The 23,818-nt window shown below is 41.7% G+C and overlaps 1 protein-coding gene across 1 annotated transcript in view; it reads left to right on the top strand.

Annotated features, from left to right (window-relative positions):
- Positions 1–15: 15 nt before the first annotated feature.
- The window catches only part of GALNT9 (polypeptide N-acetylgalactosaminyltransferase 9), a 128,794-nt gene continuing 104,991 nt past the window's right edge, over positions 16–23,818 (top strand). The window contains exon 1 of the mRNA XM_015644372.3: positions 16–318. Coding sequence (XP_015499858.1) covers positions 78–318 — 241 coding nt within the window. The 5' untranslated portion in view covers positions 16–77. The remainder of the gene's footprint in view (positions 319–23,818) is intronic.

Raw genomic sequence — 23,818 nt, 5'->3', positions numbered from 1 at the left:
CTCCCCTCGCCGGGTGGCCGCGGGGCCGCCGCTCGCCGCGCCTGGATGCGCCCCCCGCCACCGCGCCCGCGGCTCCCATGGCGGTGGCACGGAAAATCAAAACTTTGTTGACGGTGAACATCTTGGTCTTCGTGGGCATCATCCTCTTCTCCGTCTACTGCAGGATCCAGGACCGCTCCCAGGAGCTGGTGCAGATCGTCCGGAGCGCGGACCGCCGGGCCAGGAGCCGCGGCGCCAAGGTGGGCAGCCTGGCCGACAGGGAGTCCATCCTGCAGCGCCTGGACCACCTGGAGGAAGTGGTCTACAACCAGCTCAATGGTACGAGGGGCGGGGAGGGGACATCCTGTGTCCCGGGAGGGTGCTGCAGGCTGGGCAAGAGCCCCCGAAGTGTCCCCCCGGCGGGGAGGGGAGCCCGGCACCGATCGAAGCGAGCCCAGCACTCAAGTGCTGAAAAGCGAGGGCAAGAGGTGATGCGGGATTTGTTTTGCTGGAGGGATTTGTCGAGCCTCCCACCAGCACCCTGCCTCTCTGCCAACTCTTGGTCCAAAGTCAGGACTTCCTCAATAGATGCAAAGTTCAGGAGGCTGCAGTTCAGGGCTTTCGGCATCAGAAGAAGTCCCTACAAACTGTACCATGTTTTACAGTTTGCCTGGATATATTAACTCTGCGTGGGAAATTGTTTGTGTAGCAAATACAATGTTAGATTATAGCTGAAAGTCATATTCTTGGTTTCAGAACTACTTTAAAAACATCCTGCTGGGTTCTTACATTGTGCACTATTAATGGTCTGTTTAAACATAGCACCCATATGTTCCCTTAATGATTTTTCCATTTAAATTTGTTATTGTCATTGATGAGGAGGGGAAGTATCCACCAGTTCTTTTTATGACTTACTATACTAATTCACTAATTCATGAAAAATATTGCTAGGTAAGCAAAGAACCCTTCCAGGATAGTTAAAACAGGCTAAGCCATCAAAGTTGTTATAGGACAGATAACATTTCATATAGAAACTAATTCTTCAAAATGAGTGCATTTGTATTTGCATAGATTTGTAACGTTCTAAGTGTGAGACATCAAAGAAATAAGTATGTGATTAAATACAGCAGTGTTTTGGACAAGAAAAGGCTGAAGGAGTGAGCTTTTGCATGAAATTATAATATAAATGTAACATTTAGTGTTTCACAGCAAATAAAATTTTTAGTGTAAATATGTTTAAGTAGAGCAAATGTGCTTCTAGGCTGTGTGTGGAAATCTTACTCGTAACATTGATTTAAGAAAAGCTACTGTAGCCTTAAAATGCAGACAAATAGGAGGGTTAGCATAAAGTATGTTTCCTATTAATACTTTGTGAATGAATGTGTAAATCTAAGTAAGTTAGGCTGTTATGGTAACATGCAGTTTGTGCCAGCAAGTGTTAGGGACAGGCATCCCCTCACACTCCTCTGGATAAACAGGGCAGAGAGAGGGGGAACGTGGAGTGGGCTGTTAGTCCCAAACCCACACATCCAGGAACTAGAGGGAAAGTATCAATAGCTGTGTTTTCTAACCATATTCTGGAACAGTTTTGAAGAATAGAGGATTTAACAGGAAAATCCTTCTCGTGAATTCCACAAAGCCGCAAAGTTCCCAAACTAAATTAGATCGCTCTGCAAGATATATCCATTCCAGCTAAATTAATGGGGTTTTTTGGTCCAGATAGATTTGTTCTTTGTGTTGCTCATAGGGGAGACTTAGGATAGGATTTCCCTGTGCTGTGTTCATCTCAGCATAGCATCCCCTGGAGAATCAGCAGGAGTCCTTAACGTGCTAGGCAGGCACCATCACACACAATGACTGGAAGTCCTCTGTAAAGCATGCCTCTATTTTGGGAACTGTTTCCTTCATCTTCTTTAATTCCATTTATTGGATATGGATCTTCATGGTGAAATTACTTGAACTTACTGTTACGTTGCTTCCTCAGCAACATCAAACACCGCAGGCAGTTTTCTTTTCCTGAAAGTTCTTACACAGGAAAACACAGAAAGTTTTTCAAGCTGAGCTGTTCAAATTTCCTATTTATTGCTCCTTCATTTTTGTCTGATGTGATTGTTTGGTTTCTTATAATTACACAGTGGTACATTAACACAGATAAATTCTTTCATCATCATTCTGAAAAAAAATACTTTTTTCTCCCCATCATGTTTCAACAGAAGCAAAAAAGTCCTAAGAAATTGGGAGGTGCTCCACTGAAATCACCAGAGTTGCATCGCTGTGAGTGGAATCAGCACCGAGCATCTCTGTTTGGGTTTAGCTCAGTGCTATTCTGTTTGTAATATCATGACTCATTATTTATGCCATTAGTGGGAATGAATTGCTGCTCAGCAGTGGGATTCAGGGGAGCCTGTCTGACAGAGCTGTGCTGTGCCACACAGCAAGGCTGGTGTTACACAAACACTCCGTGTGCTCTGGAGCTCTGCAGCTTCACCTCAATGTTGGGTAAGGTTTCTCAACCCCTGTCCTGTCCATGCTGCCTGATACGAGGTTAGAGAGCTGACTGAGGCTGTCTTGGACGGTACTTTTTCATAAGGTGGGTCAAACTCTCTTCTATGTGGAGAGACAGACATGGGTAGACAGATTTTATTCAGGAGGAATACCAGTTCCTTGCATACCCAGAACCCCTCAAAGCACCAGGAGGCTGAGTCCAGCTCAATTTTATCACTGCAGCAGGTCAGGCCAGCCCAGTATTTCAGTTTCCTGCTTTTGGTCCTTTCTCTTTGAAATCAGCAAATTTAGAGCTCCCATACAAAGTATGTCTTTGTTAATTGCATCTTAGTGTTGTTTTATTTCATTTTTCTCTTCTACTCAAATGAGACCTGAACTCACAAGACCTACCTGGATTTTCTAGGGACTCTGTTGATGATCCATTGCAATAAAAAGTCACTCTGTGAGAGACCAGCCCTGCAGCTGCACAGAATTTTGTTTCTGTCACACATATTTGTTTACATACAATCAAGGAAATGTTATTTAGAAGTGTGTACCTTCTGCAAGGAAAATAAACACAGGCAGTAACATTACAAATGTATAAGGAGGCAACCCAAAACCGATCACTTGAGAACTCATTAACTTTTCAGTCTGAATAAAATCAGTGAGTGCAGTGCAGAACACAGAGGACCATGCATGAAAGTCAGGAGAAAGCTGGTCCTTGCAATTATCTTTGGCAGAACAAGAGTTTTTAGAATAGGATGAATGAGAATTGCCACGATTCCCTGCAGAGTCATGCAGACATACACCCAAACAATAGTTTTCTTTTGGCTCGTGCTCTGGTTTTTTATCAACTTGGGGAAAACAGTATTTCTGAAAGCTTTCTTTTCGCTCAGCTGCTGCTGGGTTTGGTGGAAGCAAATGAACAGAGCATGTAAAGGGAAGGGAAAGCAATGAAACATGTCAGTGGAATTTTCTTGGTGAGACTTTGTATTGCCTCCCGATGTCTGACCTTGGGTACAATGTTTATTTTGAAAAACAGAGTTATTATAGAGCTAGTTGAGCAATCCATATTTTCTTTTATTTTTTTTGCTATGGTATTGCTATTGATGGATCTATTTTATTGTCATTCAACACAGAACTCATGCCAGCTAGACTTGGTAGCAATTCATTAAATGCCATAATGATAACACCTTGATATTTTCTTCCTTTGCCTTTACTTTTTTTGTAAAGGGGAAAAAATTTAAATTATTTAATTGACTGAATTTTTTTTCTCTAATCAGTTTTGCATCTAAGTCTGTTGCTAATGATTCACTATAAGGATAAAGAAGTTTTGATGCCCCAAGTAGAGCATAACCTTTCATGCCAAAAGCAATTGAAGGTCAGACTACAATTTCAGTCTAATTGCCTTTTTCCCTTTTCACTGTCCCGTTCCAGTAATACACAACAATCAATACAGCATGTAATTAGATTTCATTCAATCTGCAAAGATAAAGAGAGCTTTCATCTTCTCATTATGTATTCTCACATCATGTCTTCTTACCCATGTCTTCGACACTAGACCCCTCTGACCTGTTCTATTTTAGATGTGGAGGGATAAGTTGGGAGTATTCCCTTGAATTTGACAGGTTATCATTTGTTACACGTCATAATTTGATTTTGCTCTCTTTGGGAAGATTAAATGCAGTAGCAATTTCCAGTGTGATAAATGGGGTTTACATCACATATGCATTTCATGGAGGAGGCTGGGGAAAAAGGTGGACAATTCACATAATTGCAGCAGAGAGGCTTAAAATGATGGAAATAGCAGGTCCTGGGTGCAGAGTCTGATTCCTGCTGACTGGGACTCCTGATTTTTAGAGTGCACTGGAAGCAAAGTGATTGCATTTAAAATTCAGCCTGGCAATCTGCATAGGTAAAAGTTACAGTAGTAATTTTAAAAGGGGAGTTTATTCGTCATAAGGTTGGGATTGGTTGAAAATGGGTCCAAATTTCCATGTTTCAAAGTAAGGGTTGGGAACAAGCTGCAGGAAAGTCATGTGAATGTCCACATCATGTCCACATTATCAAAAAGAAGTTTTTACAGCTGGCAGCTCTCAGCTGAAGAGCAATTCCTTGGCAGAGGAGAGAGGTACAGCCACACGTGCACAGGTCACATTTAGTGTGACTGCAGCTGTGTACCAATGAAACTGCACCTTCTCATACCCACACCTTTTAGAACTATTTCTATTTTATATGTTTATGGTCTGCTGCTAACATACATCTGGCAAAATTAACAGCTAAACATCTCCAGAATACCAGCTCACTTGTGGGCTCTGATCTCAGCTGTGTGCTTTCCTTATCCTGATGATGAGCTTCTCTTCACCTGGTCTCATTTTGAGGACATTTTTAGGTTGGTACTCATGAAGGCAGAAGAGAAAAACACTAATTTTTATTTTTTTTTTGTTAAGTTAGGCAGCCATTTCTCCATTTCTTTGTTTACCACACAATAATTTCTGTTGTGCTGGGTCTTTTTCTCAAGCTTGGGTAAGTCACCATTGCTACAATCCTGACCTTTTGTATTGCAAAGTTATGGCCAAGTCTGACAGACTGATTTCCCCATCACATTTGCTTTAGTTGTGTTAGTCTCATTTATGTAGCTGAGGGAACTCACAGTCAGTGCTTTCAGGAAGGTCAAGGTTTAATTCCTCAAAATAACAGAAAAGAAACCTAATGAGTCAATATTTGGATAGCCCCTATATAAATATAAGGTAATATTTGAAATAGTATTATTCTATTTAAACTTTAGGAAGAAAAGTTCTAAAAAGTTTAGTTAAAAAGGAGGGCATCTCTCTTTTGTAAAACAGGAGAAATTTCACTCAGCTCTGCAAAATACTGACAAATAAAAAAAATATGTCTCCATTCCAGCAGCACATCAGTGATTTTAAAGTCTTTCTCTGTACTCTGTGTTTCATATAGTGGTAACTATTTTTTATGTAATGTTTCTGCTTTTTGCCTTTGTAGCTGAGAAGAAAGCTTATTTTGACAGGAAAAAAAAAATCATGTGGTAATTTTGTCATTGACTCATTTGTGTGGAACTTGAATCATTTGTACCATATGAGATTAAAAGCAGTGTTTACAGAAGCAGAAAGGAAACCTTTGCCTGATGTTGTTATTGTTGACTCTTCAGCTGTATTCTGGTTCAGTATCTTTCCATTTCTTTGTACATTTAGCTGGAATTGGAAAAGCAAATATGGGTCTGTCGTCTTCCCAGAGAGGAGCTGCAGTGTGGTGGTTGTACACCTACAGCCCCTGCACAGGCTTAGAGGATTAGAAAACCTGGCTTTAACTTAATACCCTTGGTAGAGAGAGGTGGAGCTGTTTTTTGAGTTTAGGGGGTTTTATTGTTTGTTTGATTGATGTTTTAGTAAATAAAGGTATATAGTAAATTAAGGTAGCAGTTAAACCAGGAACATCATTTTAGAATGAGGATCCAGACAGTGAATGTGTGGCACTTGTCCAAGGAAATAAATACTAAGATTTATGAAAGGAAGGAAAATAAATGAGTCATGTTTAACAAATCTGCCTTTTTTAAATGCTCCTTTCTAACTTTACTAATGGGCACTCAGTTTCTCTTTCTCAGCATACTTGGCATACTTTTTGATTATTGCTGTTGTTTGTGGGGTTTCTCTGGGTAGTCATTACCATCATTTAGTTTAAGCCAACACACTGAAGGGCAGAAAAAAGAAAAAGCAGAAAATGAAAAGAGCCTGTGATGTTTTGGATAACAGGAAGGAAGAGAGCCAGTGACAGCAGAGCAGCTTCCAACCTTGTTGTAGTCCTATTGATCAAAACTGTCCTCTGAAATAAGATACCTCGAGTTCCTGAGAGTGAAAGCCAGAGAAAAATCCTCCCAGCGACCCAAAGTCATCTTCTCCTGAGAGCACAGAGCTAAAACAGCCAAATACTAACTGGTTGTGTCTGCTTTTCTTAAAACTCACAGCTGTGGTGCCATGGAAATGGCTGTGAATATCTGAAAGCTTCATAGGTGGAGGCAAAACCCATTTCTGGGACAGCAGGGCATGTGCAAACAGATTAAAACTGTCTTTCTGCCCTAGAGTTTCTGTCCTTTCAAGTGTTCTGGAATATCTAGGTTCTCCAGACAGTTCTAAAAACAAGATACAGCACAACTGGCACTTACTGGTTCCTCAGCAGGTCCTATAGGAGATAATAAGGCTGCAAGGCCATCTCCTGAGCCAAGATTTCTTGAACAGAAGGCAGCAATGATGCAACTTGTTGTAGGGCCCTTTGATTTAGTTGGGGTTATTTTGAATTTGAACATACTGTAGTGCTGCTGGGAATAAAAGTGATAACCTTGGTTCTTGGTTGTTTCTCAGTTTGATCTGTTTGGCTTTTGAGTTCTCATTTCTTGAAGTGATGTCACGCCCGTGATCTGGTGTAGGTCTGGATGAAGTGAACTGTGTATGTGCACGTCTGTAGATGTCAAAGGAAGTGGTATTTTGGAGCTGAGTTCTGCTTTCTTATCCCTCTGGTTTGATGCTCTCCCCCCACAGTGAGGGAAGGGGCCTGTGCTTTCTGCAGTTCTTTGCACTAACTTTTTATTTCACTTGGTTTAGCCAGGTTGAACTCCTTGCTGTGCATGGAAAACCAGTCCAGCAGCATCTCCTGTGGGAAATCCAGTGGAATGGATGTTCCAGAGGAGCTCTCACACCAGGTCCCTGCCCCTCTTACTGCACTTGTCAGGCCATTTCGTTTCTGAACAATTCTGTGTTTGTGTTTAATTTACTTGGATGAGTTGTTCTGAGGGATCTTCTCACAAACCAAGGATGAGCCTGAGGCCATGAATTGTTTTGTATTCTTGTTGAGGGCAGTGAAACAATGCAGCAGAAATGGGATGGTTTTGAGAATCTCTGACAAATGGCAAAAGGCCTAATTTATTTTTGTTCTTTTTTTTTTTCCTTCAAATATGTCCTTGATTACTGGCTCTGAAGGAGAGTCTGAGGGCAGCATCAGGGTAGAGAGCTGAGGAGACAATAGAGTGATTCTGCTTTGTCATCATGCGCAGTGTGGACGCAGAGTTCTCTTGGGGGCTGAAGAGTTGTTGAAGTAAATGAGCAAAATGTTTTTTAGAGAAGGTGAGAGTATAGATTTCTGAATATCTTAAGACTTTTATCACCTCCTATGGAGCCATTCTCTAGAAGCACTTTCACTTGCCACCAGTCTGATTTATTTTTTTAATATATGAGCTGTAATTTGCATGCCATCCTGGGAGAGTGGGCCATGATGAAGAAAACTAAACCAAGGAAAAGGTTTTTAAAATATCTTCTCTTTAAGTAGCTTTCTACTACTTAAAAATGGTTCTGTTAGGCAGAGATATTTGGTGCCAAAGTACTACAGGAGAGTGTTATCTGTTTCACAGCATATTTGGAATTCCTGTGTCTGGAATCACATTTAAATAACCCAGATTTGGGGGATGAGGATACAAAGGAACATGCTTGGCTTCTGGGATTCTTTAGTGTCCATTTGCTTCAGTCTCAGCCTCCTGGGCCTCATGTTAGAGCAACAGGCCCAAGAGGCTGCTGCAACTCCAGGATCTCCCCTGGGCTGAGCAGCCCCTGTAAAAATGTGTAAAATGTATAAAATGGCACAGCACTGGCACAAGCCTTGCTGTCCCCCAGCAGGCTCCTGACACCTCCTTCCCCTGTGGAAAGAAGGTGTTTGTGGCAAGGCCTGTGTTTGCTGTGGGCCGCAGGATTCACAGCACAGAGCTGGTGTCTCTGGGCTTCTGGGTACATTCCTGGGTTTTGTTCCTGGGGAGTGCTGAAAGCCACAGTCTGTGGTTGAGTCAGCAGTTTGCTGAGCTGGGAATCGAAGCCAGGCACAAAAGTGACTCTGCTTTCTAAGCAAAGTGCAGATGCTGCCAGCCCTGCTGTGCTGTAGCAGTGTGTGGGGTGACAGACACTGCTGGCTGCACGGGGTGACTGCCTCAAGTAGGTTTTTATGACTGCAGCAATGATTCAAATTCTCCTCAGCTCACCCTTGCACTTAGTCCTGTTGAAATCAGTTGCCTAAATTAATCTTTGCTATTGATCCAGAGGCATCAAGACAGTCAGTAGTTATCAGTACAGTAGCTCCAGTAGTAAATTTGGCCAAATGAAAGCATTTTTGCCACAGGATGAAGAGTAGGGTTGGTAGTCATGATGATGTATCAAAGGATGAAGCCTTGCTGTGTCCCTGTACCACTTCAGTGGGGTTGAGAACAGGGTCCTTCCCCCTTGAAAGGTTTGGAAGGATTCCCCTTTCTCGTAGAGATCCGATGAACTTCGTGGTTTTTTGCCTCTGACTCCCAATTCTGGGGGCTCTCGATGCTTCTGTGTTTGCTCTGTTTGGCTCCCAGACCAGATCAGATTAGCACTTCTTGTCTTTCAGTGGTACTGCAGAACCATTTGCAAAGAAAAAGGAGGTTTGTTGCATAGGATTTTGTTTCACTTGGAAGATATCCATGAAGACAGCTGGAAAGCCCTTTTCTGCAATATTGGGGAAGTTTGCTGCTTCTTTTATATTTTTCCTCTAGCATTTTGGGTGGGTGGTAGGGTTAATTGGTTGTTTTTCATTTGGATTTTTTATGCTGGTTTTGTATTTTATTTGGCAATGGGGCCTTACTGCCCTTTTAGAAATTGAGTTTATTTTTTCTACAGCTCTCATATGCCTCTAGGATGAACAGCATTTGTAAATAAAAATGTATTTTTTGTTATATTAACTCATTTTCAAGCAAGCCTTATGTTGTAGCAAAGATTGGTGGTATTCTTTCCTGTGCACACTGAATTGAAGGCAGTGATAAGACTAAAAATATCCCCAATTGAAATGGCATTGTATAACCCAAAGGTTAGTTTTCCTCAGGATGAAAATTTGCAGTTGCTCTATAAGCTCCTTGTAAGACAGATTTCTGGTCATGCATCCATGTGTAAAATGAGGCTACTGATAGCTGCAAAATTCTGTATCTGCAAAACTCAGCCCCACAGGTGTCTGCCAGGAGCAGAATTCAGCTGGTGACCAGTGCTGAACCCTCTGCTCTGGTGTGAGCTGGGGCTGAGTGCTGGGTGTGTTCCCAGCACAGAGCAGGGACCAGGCACTGTTCACACCTCTAACAGGAAAAACAGCTTTTCCAGCACAGAGCTGTTAATGCTAAAACCTGCTGATGGATTACAGGTGGCTCCGTGTAACAGATGGGAGTGGGCAGGAGGGGAGAGTGAGCTGAGCATGTTGGAGTAATTAAACAGCCTAATGCTAAGCTGCCCAGCTGCTGAAAGCGTTGATGCTTTCAATTTCCACAAGCAATGAGTGGGTTTGGCATGGAAAAATGAGTGGTTGGGTGGCTTAGGTGAGAGCCTGTGCTACCCTTGGGTTTGGAAACTGATTTTTTTTTCTTTTTTTGGTAGTTCTGTTACGTATTTTGTGTGCCCCAGGTCTGTGGATTTAGGCTGCTGACTTTCCAAAACCATCACAGGGATGTGGGCAGCCAAATTCTCCACTGGAATCACCTTTCTTCCAGGTGGTCAGTTGTTTCTAAAGAGTGGTAACTCTTTAATGAACTTTTTCATCTGTCAGAAGTTGCACAACTTTCTCAGCAGTTGGAAAATGTCTTTTGTTTTTTCACTGCTAGTATTGCAAGGAGCAGTGAAAATGTTTGCAGGTATTAATTATAAATGTCACATATTTCTTCAATTTAATATTTGGCAAACTCGCTGAAGACATACTTTATGGGGAGCTCCTTTAGGTGCAGACGTGACCATGTCAGCACCTGCACTGAACACTTCACCTCAGCTATTCCAGCTCTGAATACACAAACCCAATAATCTTTGATTGTAGACCTGTGCCAGGCTGATGCTCCTCCTGAAATAGATCCATCTGGCTCAATGTGTTTCCATTCAACAGAAAATTAATTCCGGAAGGGAAGTGCCTTTTATAGTGCTTGTACCAGTGGGGTTATATGTAAAACCTTCTGTTTCCTGAAAGAGTCAGCTTGGTATGGGTCCCATATTCACAGCTATGTTCCCATTCCAGGCCCACATAACTCAAAGCCAGGCTGCAGAGAGCCCTCTCAGATGAGGTCATGGAATGAAGAATTTCTTGTGTGATTCATTCTGAACCTGATCTGCCTAATAACTGGATTCTTTGTCTCCCTCTTTCTGTCACACATTAAAAAAGTTCACAAAGTGAGAATTTTCAGTCTTCGTTGCACAATGAGAAGAGTGAACAAAAGATGTGCGTAAATGGAGGAGAAATATTTATGAGGGAACAAAGACATGGCCTTAACTTTGAAGCTGGGATGGAGCAGCCCAGTGTGCCAAGGGACACGGGCTGAGTGATGCAGCCCTCGCAGAAGGAGATGATCATTGCAGAAGGATTTGTGCATATGTTACAGGACTACTTCTTTAGGCATCTCTCAGCCTTTAATCATGCTGACAAGAAGCTGGAGCACAAATAGAGTAGAATAGACACAGTGGAGCCTGTGGAAGGATGAGACCAGTGTGAAATTTTCCTTATTGCAGTCACTTAGAGTTGATGGAAGTGCTCATGGGATGAGTGGACTGGGGTCAGGGTCTGTGCCCAGCTCTTGGCAGAACTGTTCTGGCCCTGAGAAGAGGTGAAGCTCCCCATGGCAGCACCACATAGGACTGGTCACTCTGGGAAGGCCATACCACAGTTTGACAATGCATCTTAACATGCAGTGTTGAAATTATTGTGGACCAGTTTCAAGAGAGAAGAACTCTTGTATGGCTTCCTTTTGGCACTGAGTAGCAAAGTCAGAACCAGGCCCAGAGAACAGGACAGCTCATGCAGGATCAGCACCAATTAGACATGACTAGGCTGAGACACACTGTACTGTCAAAAAGCAAAATGATATTTCAGGATGGAAATTCATTTTAGAAGCAGAAATCAGCATATGATCTTCTCTTTTGTCCCTGAGCTGCAAGAAGTTGCTCTAATCTGTTTGATGGGTGATGTTGCATGCCTGTGGCTCCTCAGTGCTTCAGCACATGGTTATGAAACTAGAGGTTGATTAATTTCAAAAGTATTTTGACAGATACAGAGCTGACAAATTCCTTGTTAGAAAGAGAAAGAGAAAGAGAGGTTTTGTTTGCTCCTGTGCTCATGAGGCTTCATGGGTTTTAGGATGAGACATTATATTCCTTTCAAAGGTGGGAAGGGAAAAGCACTCCTACTATAAACAATCAGAAGGATTAATTTTTTTATTAATTCCAGGGGAAGAAGAGTGATGTGCCCTGCTGTCATGGTGCCTCAGCTCTGAGCCTGTGTTCTCCCTTTCCAAGGGATGAAGTGATAATCTAGCAAGTCAGACATTTCCATGTGAATTTTCTGTAATATGGAAAAGTAGTTTTAAATGGGATCACACACATCCCTCATTATTTCATTAGGAATCCCCTAATCTGTGAGCACAAACCAGGCTGTTTTATCACTTACACTGGTTCTCATCATTGCCTCTAACCTGACAAGGAGCAGAGTCTGTGAGCTCACAGAAACTGGAACTGGGAACAGAAGGGGTGAAGAAAATATTCTAAGGTGCTGAAATGCAAGTCCCAAACCCAGGAGACATGGTCTTCATTTCCAGGGGGGTGTCCTGTGCCTTTTATCTGTGGTGACAGCCCATCTCTCTGCTCCCCTGATCCCCTCCCCATACCTGTGTCCTCAGGTTAACTTTGTGATGTTGTTAATCAGTGTGTGTATAACAGCCAGGCATCCGACAGTAATTAACACATTTAATCCTAAAAATGTGTGTTTAGTTCCTTGAGCAGCTAAACCAAGAAAGCTGACTATCTTGTGGGTTGGCAAACCACAAATGAATTCTTGGTTGGTGTCTAACAGCTCCAAGAGGTCTCTTGTGTTTGATCTTTCACCAAACCTCTTCTCTCAGTAGGAACTTTTTAATGGCACTTTTCTTCCCAGATGTCAGCTTCTGTGGCACTCTCAGAAATGCAATTTTTGGAGACCTCTGCTTGTCTTCCAAGCTTTGGCTGAAGTTAGAAGCAGTCCTCAAAATCTAACAAGCAGAATGAAGGGAGAGTATGGAGAGGGAAGCAGACTGATAGACAAATGGAGACAGCATGATCCCACAAAATGTTTTTTCTTAGCAAACCAGGCTAAAAATCATATTGGTGACAAATGGGATTTTTACTTATTTAAACACATTCATGAAAATTAAGTTTTGAGCTTTTAAAGGAACCAGGCTCAGATGTCCACATTGAACTGCTTTGCTTGCTTTGTTAATTGGCAATATGTTAGCACAAGCATTTTTTTCTCTACTTTCCTGCTTATTTCAGTTAATAACTACAGCAGCATGACATTTCCCTGACACTACACCAGTACTGCAGGCAAGGCTGCTTTATTTTCAGCCTGCTGAAATGGCAGACTCGGGTCCCACTGTCTCAGTGCCTTTGAGTAGGGAGTGAATAATTAAATTACGAGCGGAGCAGAGCAGCGATCCCGGAGCTCTGTGCTCGGCGGCGTGACGCACGTCCTGCTGCTCATCTCATCACCTTCCCCGTCACAGCCCAGGGGCTCAGCCCTGCCTTGCTCTGCCACCACTTGGTGCTGGGAAGCTCTCACTGCTTGGGAGAGATGTGGCTGTGACCTGAGGTTTAAGCATGACTGGAGAGCGCGTCTGCTTTGTGTCCTTGAGGAGTGATGAGCCCAAGCTGTGAACTCAGAACTCGGGTTCCTGAAATTCAAATTTTGATTCGTACCAGTCTCTCCACTGAAGGATGATCTTCTCCTGTATAAAGGCACCTTCTATCACTATCCTCATTTCTCTCTTTACTGTGTAATTGAACAGCTCATAATGTAGTCGTGAGTACAAACCCGAGACACATCAGGGGACAGGGACATTCATTCTTCCATGGAATTTTGGCATAAAGGAAAGGAAAGCTTGAAGAAAAATTGAGTCTCTGAAAACTTGAGTTTCTTTTTACATTGCCTTGGTGAAAACCAGATAAGCACTGTTGCAGTCAGTGGCATTAGGAAGGTAAATTGAGGAGGGGTGATCCATAACTTCAAAAACTTGGCCATTGTCTTTATATATGATCTGAATTCTATATATGTGTGGTAATTTAAACATGCTCTGTAGGTGGATCAAAGCAGCACATTGTTACCAAATCCATCCTGTCTTTTCCAAGGCAAGCCCTGGGGTCCTGCTGTGGGTTTGTCAGGGCCTAAATCAGCCCTAGGTCGCAGTCAATTTGTACAAATACCCACATGCAATGAAACCAATCTTGTTAATAATGAACCAGTTATTATAGCAGGGCTGGATTTTTAAAGTGTCTGTAATAGTAGATTGTAGCTTTCCCGCTCCTAGAAGTCTGAGTCAATTTATCTTTATATCAACAATAAACCAGAAAGGGCAGAAATCAAAGTAAGCCATGTTTTTATTACCGCTTTTAAATAAAACATTGTGCCAATATTTTTTCCCTAACATTACATCTTTATTTTCTCAAATTTATTGGCAATTGCTATTTATCTTCATTTCTCCTTTCTTTTGCAAAGCTATCTCATCCTTTGATTTGCTTCCCCCAGAGAATGTGGTACCTAATTCTTTTTATTTGTCCTTGATAAATCCCTGATTAATTGTATGTTACAAGCTATCCATGCAACATTGTGTCTTTCATTTCTAAATAGGCTTTCTTTTATGAATATAAAGAGCTAAAGCTTTCCTTTCTAGAGCCAAAACCAAATCCAGACTCAACATTTCCTTTAACAATAGCAAGGCACTTCAAAACCAAGTAAGATTCTCAGCACTGTGGACTCCTATTCCTCCTTTGTGAGCAGGAGAGACTCAGACCTTTAGCTGGGCACATCCTCTAGTAGATAGATCTGTTATAAATGTGGCTGTCACTTCATCTCATCAATTAGAGGACTGCATAATAATTTACTTCATCCATTTTAGCTTCAAATATGCCATAATTTGTTAATTTGTAAGCATTTTGGTTGAGGTGCTGATTCAGGACTGAATTTTTGCTGTTTAAAATGTGTCCTGTGTTTGGTTTTGAGCTGACTTGTCCTGCTGGCAGAAAATTAAATCATACACACATTAAGAGGTTGATGGAAGGAGGCACTGCAGCCTGGCATTGACAAGCAAGGCACAGCTGTGGTGTATGTTGACATGAGATATGAAAATAAAGTGAAGGCAGGAAAGAGGAGGAAAAGCAGAGATGCAAGCTCTGCCTCAACCAAATTCCCAAGCCAAGCTCCCTGAGAGGTGTCAAAGATGTGCCTGAGAAAGAAGAATGCAAAGACAGGTCAAGAAAAATACACAGATCTACAGATCTAAAATAGACAGTCTGTCAGGAAAATGAGTATGTTTTGAAACCAATGTGCAATGATGCAGGAAAAAAAAAGAAAAAAGTATGTCAACCTTACAGAGCTTTTAAGGCAATACCACACTGAAAGGAAGGGAATCAAGACTCTCTCTGGCTCCTGTGAAAACAAATATCCAAATGAACTGTTTTTCAAGAGATTGGGTGGAAGTTTTTGTAATCTCACATCCTCAGTAGCAGCTGATGTCCTCTCCCATCTGTTCCCGAGGAGAAATGTCCCATGATAAGATGGAGAGGCAGCAGATAGAGAACCAGCCCTGCTCTGACAAACCCAGGACTTCCTCAGATCATTTCATCCTCTGATGGCCAGCAGGAAGAGCAGGCAGTGACTCTTGGAGCACGGAAGGGAGAGCAGTGGATGTGGCCAGCAGGTTGTAGTTGTTAACATTGGCTCTTTATTGTGCTTGCATTGCCAGGGGTGAACTCAGTGACTAATTTCACAACAGTGGAAAATCGAGATCCACTTTCAGGCACGATGTGACTCTGAGTTCCAGCAGCTCCCACGTCTGGGTTTAATGCTGCCATCCTCTGCTGTGCAAAATGAGCTGAACAACCGGGAGCTTTTCTGCCATACAAATGGCAAAGTGTTCTGTATGACTTTGTTGTTGGGAGAGCTATCTGTGTGATTATGTTAGTTTAATTTAATGGCAGGCTGTTTAGGTAAATGAGCAGGGAGGCATATGAGTGTCTGCAAATAATGTGGAGCATGATTGCAAAATGATGCTGCAGGAGATGGGCTTGTCTGGCCTTTGTCGGGGCTTTCCAAATGCCCTTGAGCAGGAGAGAAGAATCTTCCTTAACCTTGGACAAAATCCCTCTGAGTCAGAGGCCCAAGGGTGAATCCTGGGCTGAAAGGCAGTAATTTGGCAGGTTGGGCAATGTCAGATGTGGTAGAGCCTTTGATGAGTTTGGACTTTATTATCAGCACAATGGAGTCCAGAACAGTATGAACCTGCATAGGACCTGAAATTAGATAGATTTCTTTTTGGTTCCTTGTGTTTAAAGAGAAATTTTATTTTCCTTTCAGAACCTATGCCTGTGGGATTTACTGTTGTAGTGGAGCTGGTTTGAGAATAGAGCAGTCAGGGACTTCTCATCCAGAATTGCATCAGAAGTCAAAGGGGTATTTTTAATGATTAGAGGTGTGCAGTCAGCTCTGTAGGGTCAAGGAAATGTCATTGCATCAAACAGCAGCTTTCCAGCTGTGGCTCTGTCCTGTCAGACCTTGGGTCTGACAGCTCCCACTCACAGCTCCCTTCCCACAGTGGTCCACTGCAGATGTCCTCCACTTCCCTTCCCTACCTTTGATTAACACAAGCAAACTCCTTGCTTTTCAAAAGATATTTTCCTCATTTATGAAATTAAAACCCTTTAACTTGGCTGAACCAGCTTGTTCCTGAATCTAATTAAACAGCCCCAAAGTTTTTAGCTCTTGCACCATAGAGCTTTTCAAGGAGAAGTCGCTCTCCCTTCCTCTAGAATGGCTCTGTTATTGTTTTAATGATCACTTCACCCAGGAGTTTTCACCTCTGTTTCCCTGGAAAAATTAAAGAAAATCTAATATATTGATACAGGTGATCCATTTCATGTGAGTCAGTGACACTCTGACCGTGACAATACCAGAGAATTCATTGCTGCAGGAGCCCATTGAATCTAATATTAGTGGCTGGGCTTTTAAAGGACACTGGGTAGTTTCATGCCCTGTTTCTACCTGTCTGAGTTAAGATAATGAGGGTAATCTAATATTATGCTTCAGGGCTTTAGTTACCTGCCTATGGGGTTCAGAAGGGAACTCTGCTTCCAGGGACAGTGCAGAGTTTAATTGGCCAAGTGCTTTATCATTTGTGTTTCATTTCCTCTGAAGCCTCAGGTATTGGCCACTGCCAGAGGACAGGTGCCAAACTGATGACACTCAGATTTTGTCTCCTTTTAATATCAGCGGGCTGCCAGGCAGATACACCAACATTTCAGCTCCTCCCCCTCAACTCCAGATTTATGCCATCACCAGAGGAGTTTTCTGGCTTTCCTCCAAAGCCCTGAAGAGAAAAATACATTTTATGTTTCACCAGCAAAAAACCACGAGTCATCTGGGATTTAAAAACTTCTAGAAGGATCGTGGCATCTATTATTTATTTAAAGATAACAAAGTGATCTTTCTCTGTGAATGATCTTTTTGATCATTGAAATGAAAATTTAAAAAAAAAACTCAGAGTCACACACATATCATTTAAAATTATGTGTCTGGGGTAGGGGCTTTTTATTTTGTCTCTCAAAATATATCCTTATATAGCTCTTCCTTGCTTAAGGAGGAAATCTATTTTTGTTTATATCAAGTTTCTGGCAAAACTCTGGCATCTCTCTTATTATCTGTTAATGTGGGATCAGTGTCCTACCTCAAAAATGAGCTTTTATCTTCATCTCCAATGGACTGTACAGCTGCTGTTTCTTGGTCCTTCCAGTCGTCAATCTGTTTATCTCCTCCTGAATTATCTGTTGTAATTAGAATACATTTTCTCATCTCAAGGGGTAACCAGCTCCAAATGAGTGTTCTATAAAAGCAATTACTTTTGATATTAGATATCTGTACATAAAAACACAGTATTTCTTCCAATTAAAAAGCACTAATGAATTTGGTGTCTAGAGAGGCAGTAGCCTACGCAATGCTGCAGTTTCTGTGAAGCCAAGGAACAAAAGATTAGGCCTGTAAGAGGGCAGTGGTGTGTGTGCTGCACCACTGAATAGCAGATTCAGAGAGAACAGGGCTCTGCAAGGACATCCTGTTCCTTTTTGTCCCCAGCAAGCCTTTTGTCAACACTGATGAACCAGATCCCTCTCCACCTTGTGCCAAGATGACTAACACAGTTTGTCCTACTACGCCTGTCTTCCACACCTGGCCCTCAGTCCTTTTATTTCCTTAGATATTCCCCTTCCTCAAAGTATTAAATATTGCATTTGGCACGGGGGAGCTTTACCAGAGGTGGACTCCTTCCCTCTACAGACACAGAACTGCCACCTTTCACCATCTCAAAATTATCTGAATGACTCGGGAGCTTTTATCACCAGCTCTTCTACAAAAAGGATCATTTCAGAAACACCTTGACCATGTCATATTGTCTTCATGTCTTCTTTCTTCATTACCTTTCTTGCATCTCGTTCTTATCTTTATTGATGGTGAGTTCTTTGGGATGGGAAGTGTCTTTTTGGGCTCATGTAGCATCTGCTGCAGTGGTATCCTGAGTCTGAGCTACACTCTAAGGGAAAAACTGTTCTGGCCAAATCCTGTCCTGGTAGGACTCACCATGGAGGATTTAAGGATTAAAGCATCAGTATGGTGGTGTGTAGGATGGAATAAGGGTCAGCTTCCAGCCCTGAGAACAGCCCTGGGCATCTTCATGGAATTTTCCATAGGATGTATTTTGAGCACTTGACAGATATTCACATGTTGTGTCTCAGAGCGCTCTCTGCAACCTGGAAAAGTTCCTGTTTTGAAGCAGAAACATATGGCAAAGCACACAAGGGGTTGGGTATTAGTCCTCTTTCCAGATAATCTACATAATTTCTGAGGCTCCTGGTTCTGCACTCTCTGCCTGACTGGCTGCTGTGGGTGGGAAAGGAGCAGCCCCCTTACAGGCAGAGCTGCCAAATCACTTCATCCCTTCACCATCACTCTGCACTCTGCTCACAGATGGATGTCTTACAGGATTGCCTCTCATCTGGGCATCAGGGCTGACAAATACTGTCTCAGGCTTTCCACTGGGGTCTGGAGATGGGGTTAAGCTACAAAACCACTGCACCTCCTGTTTCCAGAGCCAGAAAGTTGAATATCAAGTGCTTCAGCTTTACAAGTTGTACTTTTTTCCTTTTCAAACCATCAGCTGCAGGATGCTGTTTGTCTTCCCCCTGATATATCTGCAGAGATACTTGGGGCTGATACCAGGCACCAGGAGACATAAACTTTTCAAGCAAGGATGCAGCAAACTTGACTACAACTATAAAAAAAATAAGATTGTGGTTTGGGTTTCGGATAAATGGAAGTGCTGGAGTCACTTAAATTAGATGGGGTTTTGTTTGTTGCTTTGCAATTTCCAAAAGTTGGAGCTTGTATCCCTGTGGGATGTGATTTGCTGAATGTTGCTGTATGTAAAATAAATCTTCACATTCAGCATTCCTTCTAGCTCAGAAAGTGAGCAACTTTTGATATGGGCAAAATTCAGATCAGTTCTCTGGGCAGCAAATCTTACATATGAGGTAGGTTTGCTTCAGAGTCATGGTGGGAGAAACTGATTTGGGATATGGAAAGTTGGGACATGCAGAAATTAAGGGCCAGGCTCTGTTTAACATTTAGATTGAATCATGAGCCAGACACCAGCAACTCCCTGTGCTGCATGCTGCTGTTTGCAAAGTTGGTTGAAACACTGTCAAATAGTGAAATAGTTCCAAATAAGATTTTTTTTTTCCTGTATATTGTTGATCCTCATGCTTGCAACAGAGAAATGCTTTTACTTTTGCAAATTTAATATTGGTGCAGTGAACTGCCAATGCATTCCCTGAATTTATGTCTGTGGGGCTGTGCTGAGTGTGTGTGAGAGACAAGGGGCTGCTCACATGGGCAAGCCTTTCTCTGGTGTGAGTGTGTTCTTTCAGAAATTATTAGCTAATAGTTATTTTTAGGGATCACTAAATTGAAGTTATAAACAGCTGCTGAGCTGAGACCTTTAGCTTAGTGTTGAATGGCTCACTGGTATTGAGCTTTTCCTTCTCCTTTTCCAACCAGCTCCAGCTGCTTTTCTTGTGTCTCTGCTTCACTCTGACGTGTATTTCCTGCAGCAGGAAGATCAATGCTTCACCCCATGCCTCCAGATATGCCATCCATTGAGGCTGTAGCCTTCAGATGAAGCTTCTAGCTGCAACAGAACAAGATTACAAAATTAGCACAATACAGTAATTCAAGGTGGAAGCATTAAAACTGTTTCAATAGTTGCAACTGCTCTAATTCCCACCTCTAAACAGGTGGGTTTATGTAAAAATAGCTTAAAAAGACATTGTAAGCTGAGTCTTGTTTAAGCTGTTACTGAACCTATTCCAGAATGTCTGAACCTTGTTCTTTTCTTGGCAAAGCTGTAACTGGAAGTGCTAAAAGTCAGCTTTGTCAATCTATGTGGAGTTGCTATTGTCCCTGATTCCGTTTTTTTTTTGTTAAGCTAGGATCAAAAGACTTTTATTGCCTTACATGGTATGCAGTGATATTTGCAGCTGAGAAATAATAATTGGAAAAGGAAGGAAACAACTGTTTTGCTGATGAGTTTTATGTTTCCTGTTTAAAAGAGAGAAGTGTTTCAGGAGTCACAGGTAGAATTGCTGGGTGACTATGTCAGGTATTTTGACCTATGCCAGGTTTTTTTTATATCCTTCTTTTAAGGTGTTAGAAACTGAAATACTTTCCTGTAGCTATTCAAATGTGCAGATGATCTAAGTGTAGATAAAGCTCAGAAGTCTGGCTTTGGAGCCCTTCTCAAGCTGGGGCTGAGACAGGCAGCAAGGGCACTTTGGAGATTTTGCAGCAATTCTGTCAGTGTTCTGACATTCTATTATTATTTTCAATAACTTATTTTTATTTTGATTTGTCAGAGGTTTAATTTTGTATGAGAACCTTGGCTGAACCTGATTTACAGCTGCCTGTAATTGTGTTGCAAATAAGAAAAAATGATAGTAAAATAATCACAGCCATAATCTGATCTAGCTTTTGCCATAGTTTCTCATATAAATCTCCTTATTACTTTTCCCATTGTGACAGGGTTTATGATGAAAAATAGAAGATCTCTTTTCTTCCTAGAAAATTATGCATCCTGTGGAGTAATTAATCTGGTTAAGGAACCAAGGCTGGTTTGTTCTGCTCTCCATTCTCCCAAGAATTTCTGTCCTACACAGAAATCTCTGCAGTGAGAGCAATAAATTTGAAATGAATGACAGACACTAATTATTTGTGACCTCATTGTCATCTGCAGCACAGAACAGTCTATGACCATTCCCAGTGTATCAGCTGCAGATATTTTTAGTCTAGAAAATTTAAAGAAAGGACGGCTTTAAAAATTGATGCTCACTGGGCATCCCCTTTCTGCACATCTCCATTTCAGAGCAGGCCCCATCATCTCAATCCTTGTCTCTGGCTCTGTGCCTTGCCCTCATTGGCTTCTCATGCCATGGAAAAATGGGTGTGAGATAGGGCTGCAGGTAATCCAAAGATAAGAGAAGGAGCTGGAAGTCTGCAATAAGCTTCAAAACAAGAAGAAAACAGAGAAATGCTCTCAGATGAGGGCCTGGAGGATGTGCTGGAAGGTGTTCACCAGCAGCCAGACTGGGAGATGCTCATCCCATCACCTGTCCCTGATCTTATCTCTTAATACCAACCTATTTTTGTGAGGCTGCTGCTGAACTGAAATTCCTTTTCTGTCTGTGTTATTTTTAATTTTTTTTATTTTAAAAAGGCTGACCAATGAAATCACTGTGGATTTAGGGGTTAGCAAGTCATCATCTTGACTTAGTGATGGGAGAAAGCTCTCTGTTGAGGAGTCAATTGCTGGAGCAACAGCAAATCAACTTTGAGATGGAAAATGCAATGCAAATATGTGAGACACGGTCTGGCTAACCAACCATGCATTGAGGAACATTGCCTGTAATTGCTGCATCTAAACACATGCACATATATAAAATACAGTATATTCATTGTTCCTAAGAACTTCTAGAGACACTTTAGTGCTCTGCTTGAGGAAGGAAGCAATGTGATATCATTTATTTAATTGCTGCTGTGTATTGGTCAGTGTTACTGCATTACTGGGACAGCTGTCAGTCAGTCTAAGCTACAGTTTGGGTAAGGAATGGAGAAAAAAGCTCACAACAATATGCTCTGAGAGGATGTGGGACAAATGATGACTCCTTCCCAGAACAAAATCAGATTAGCAGCTCAAAGAGCTAGAATATCAGATTTAGAGAAAGGGATATGAAATAATTGTCATCATGCATGGTTTGGCAGGCTGTCTTACTGATTCTCTCAGAAGTAAAATAGCCGAGTGCTTGATGCTTCCTGTGGCTTGGAAGTTTCATTCTCACATTACTTGTGCCATAAAGACTCAAGTGTTCTGTTCCATAAACTGCAAGAGCATATAGTATGAAGAATAAAGTTTGCAACTACTGGAATTAAATTGTTGCTTCAAGTCAAATGAGCACGCCACATCTTGGAGACCCTTTCATCAAAGCAGGTCAGTTAATTTTAATGAAGTCATCTTCAATTTGCTTTGATGTTATATCAGAACCCAGACCAGATGATTCCCAATGATCATCAAATGAATTTCCACATTATGGTCTTTCAAGGACATAGGCTTTGTCAAATTTTCTGGGGTTTTGACTTTTAAAGTGCCTAATATGACTTTTTTTTTCTTTTTTTTTTTTTTTTTTGGTGGGAACTGCTGACTTTTCTCAGAAATTGAGCCCCCTTTAAGGTTCCATATACTGGACATGTTAAGCAGAGCTTGCAGCATCACTGCTGGTGGTGTCTGTTAAGTCTAAGACTGTATCATGCAGGAAGATTAGGCTGCTGTGTTTTTACTTTTGGGTGGGGAGAGCTGTAGAGTCTCAGACATTTAATTTCTGTAATTACTCAAGCAAGGAATCATTGTCAGGCCAGGCATGGAGGGCCCTCTCTTCTAATTTTTCCAAAGGAAAGTCAAAGTGCCAAGTAGCCTCTCATCCTAAATTGGAACAAAAAGGAAAAATGTTATTGTTTTCTTCAAAATAAAGCTCCCTAAAATATTTTCAGAATTATTGAACATGGATTAATAATCTAGAAGCATTTCTCTAGTTTGAAATCCAGACTAGTCTTGAGTTTTAGTCATGTTTCAGTGCATGGTGATGAGGAGCATGAAGGCATCAAAGACACAAACACAAGCAAGGTCTGTCCTGACTCAGGACCACTGATTGCAGTATTTATGTATTTTTGTCAGCAGTGTCTGAAATTCAGTAGCAGAATTCCTGAGTACTGCAGGTACTCAGCCCTTTATGTTCATTTGTGACTGTTTGTATTGTTGCACGTTGCCTTAGCACAGGATTTTGTCATAAACACTGCAGGAGAAAATGCAAAATTTTACTCTTTCAGATCAGTGACAGGCCACTGTCTCCCTGGTCTGTCCTGTCACTAAACAGGGATGATGATGGAGCTGTCACAAGTAAGGACATTGTTAGCAGTGAGGTGCAAGAGAATTGCTGAACTGCCCTCCTTAATGTGACTTGAATAAGCCAGTCCCACATTTGTACTGCCATAGGTGTTTGTTGCTACCAAATACTGACAGTTTCTTCCTTTCCTTTTAATCATTTAGTTGAAATAATGACATTTCGCTCTTGAAAAAGTCTTGATTTGAAAAATGTTGAGCAGGTCAAACTCTAATTGCTTTACTTGGTGTCGTAAATGATTTGGGGGATATTCACACATTCCTGTATGGTGTTCCCAGGATTATTATAAGTAACTTACTCACTTATAATGACTTGTTGAGAGCCAGGCTTTTGGAAAGGAAAGCTTTGACATTAAACACAGGATATTTGAGGAGCTTATTTATGAGGATTCAGCACCAAATTAAATGCCTGTTGCCATGGAAGAGGCTCTTGGCAATGTGATCATATGGGCATTTTTTATGTTGGTTTAGTTTTGGTTTACTTTTATTTTTGAGTTGACCAGTGAATGAAACCTGTAAATGCACTGTTGACTGCCTGATTCCTCAGCACTTAGTGAGTGTCCAAACTTTCTGCTGCTGTGAGCTGTACAGAGCTGAGTAGCTTACATATTTCATTTGTCAGATGTGAAGTGCAGAGGAAATCTGGAGTGATTCCCAGGTGGAGTGTCAGCTCCATCAAAACAGTTTTAGCACATCTTTGTGGCAACAGGCTGGGCAGGCTGTGTAGAGTCCAAATGACCA

This window comes from Parus major, chromosome 15, assembly GCF_001522545.3.
Source record: "Parus major isolate Abel chromosome 15, Parus_major1.1, whole genome shotgun sequence".
Classification (NCBI taxonomy): Eukaryota; Metazoa; Chordata; class Aves; order Passeriformes; family Paridae; genus Parus; species Parus major.
The sequence above is the reverse complement of the archived record's forward strand: the minus strand, read 5'-3'. Positions and strand labels throughout refer to the sequence as shown.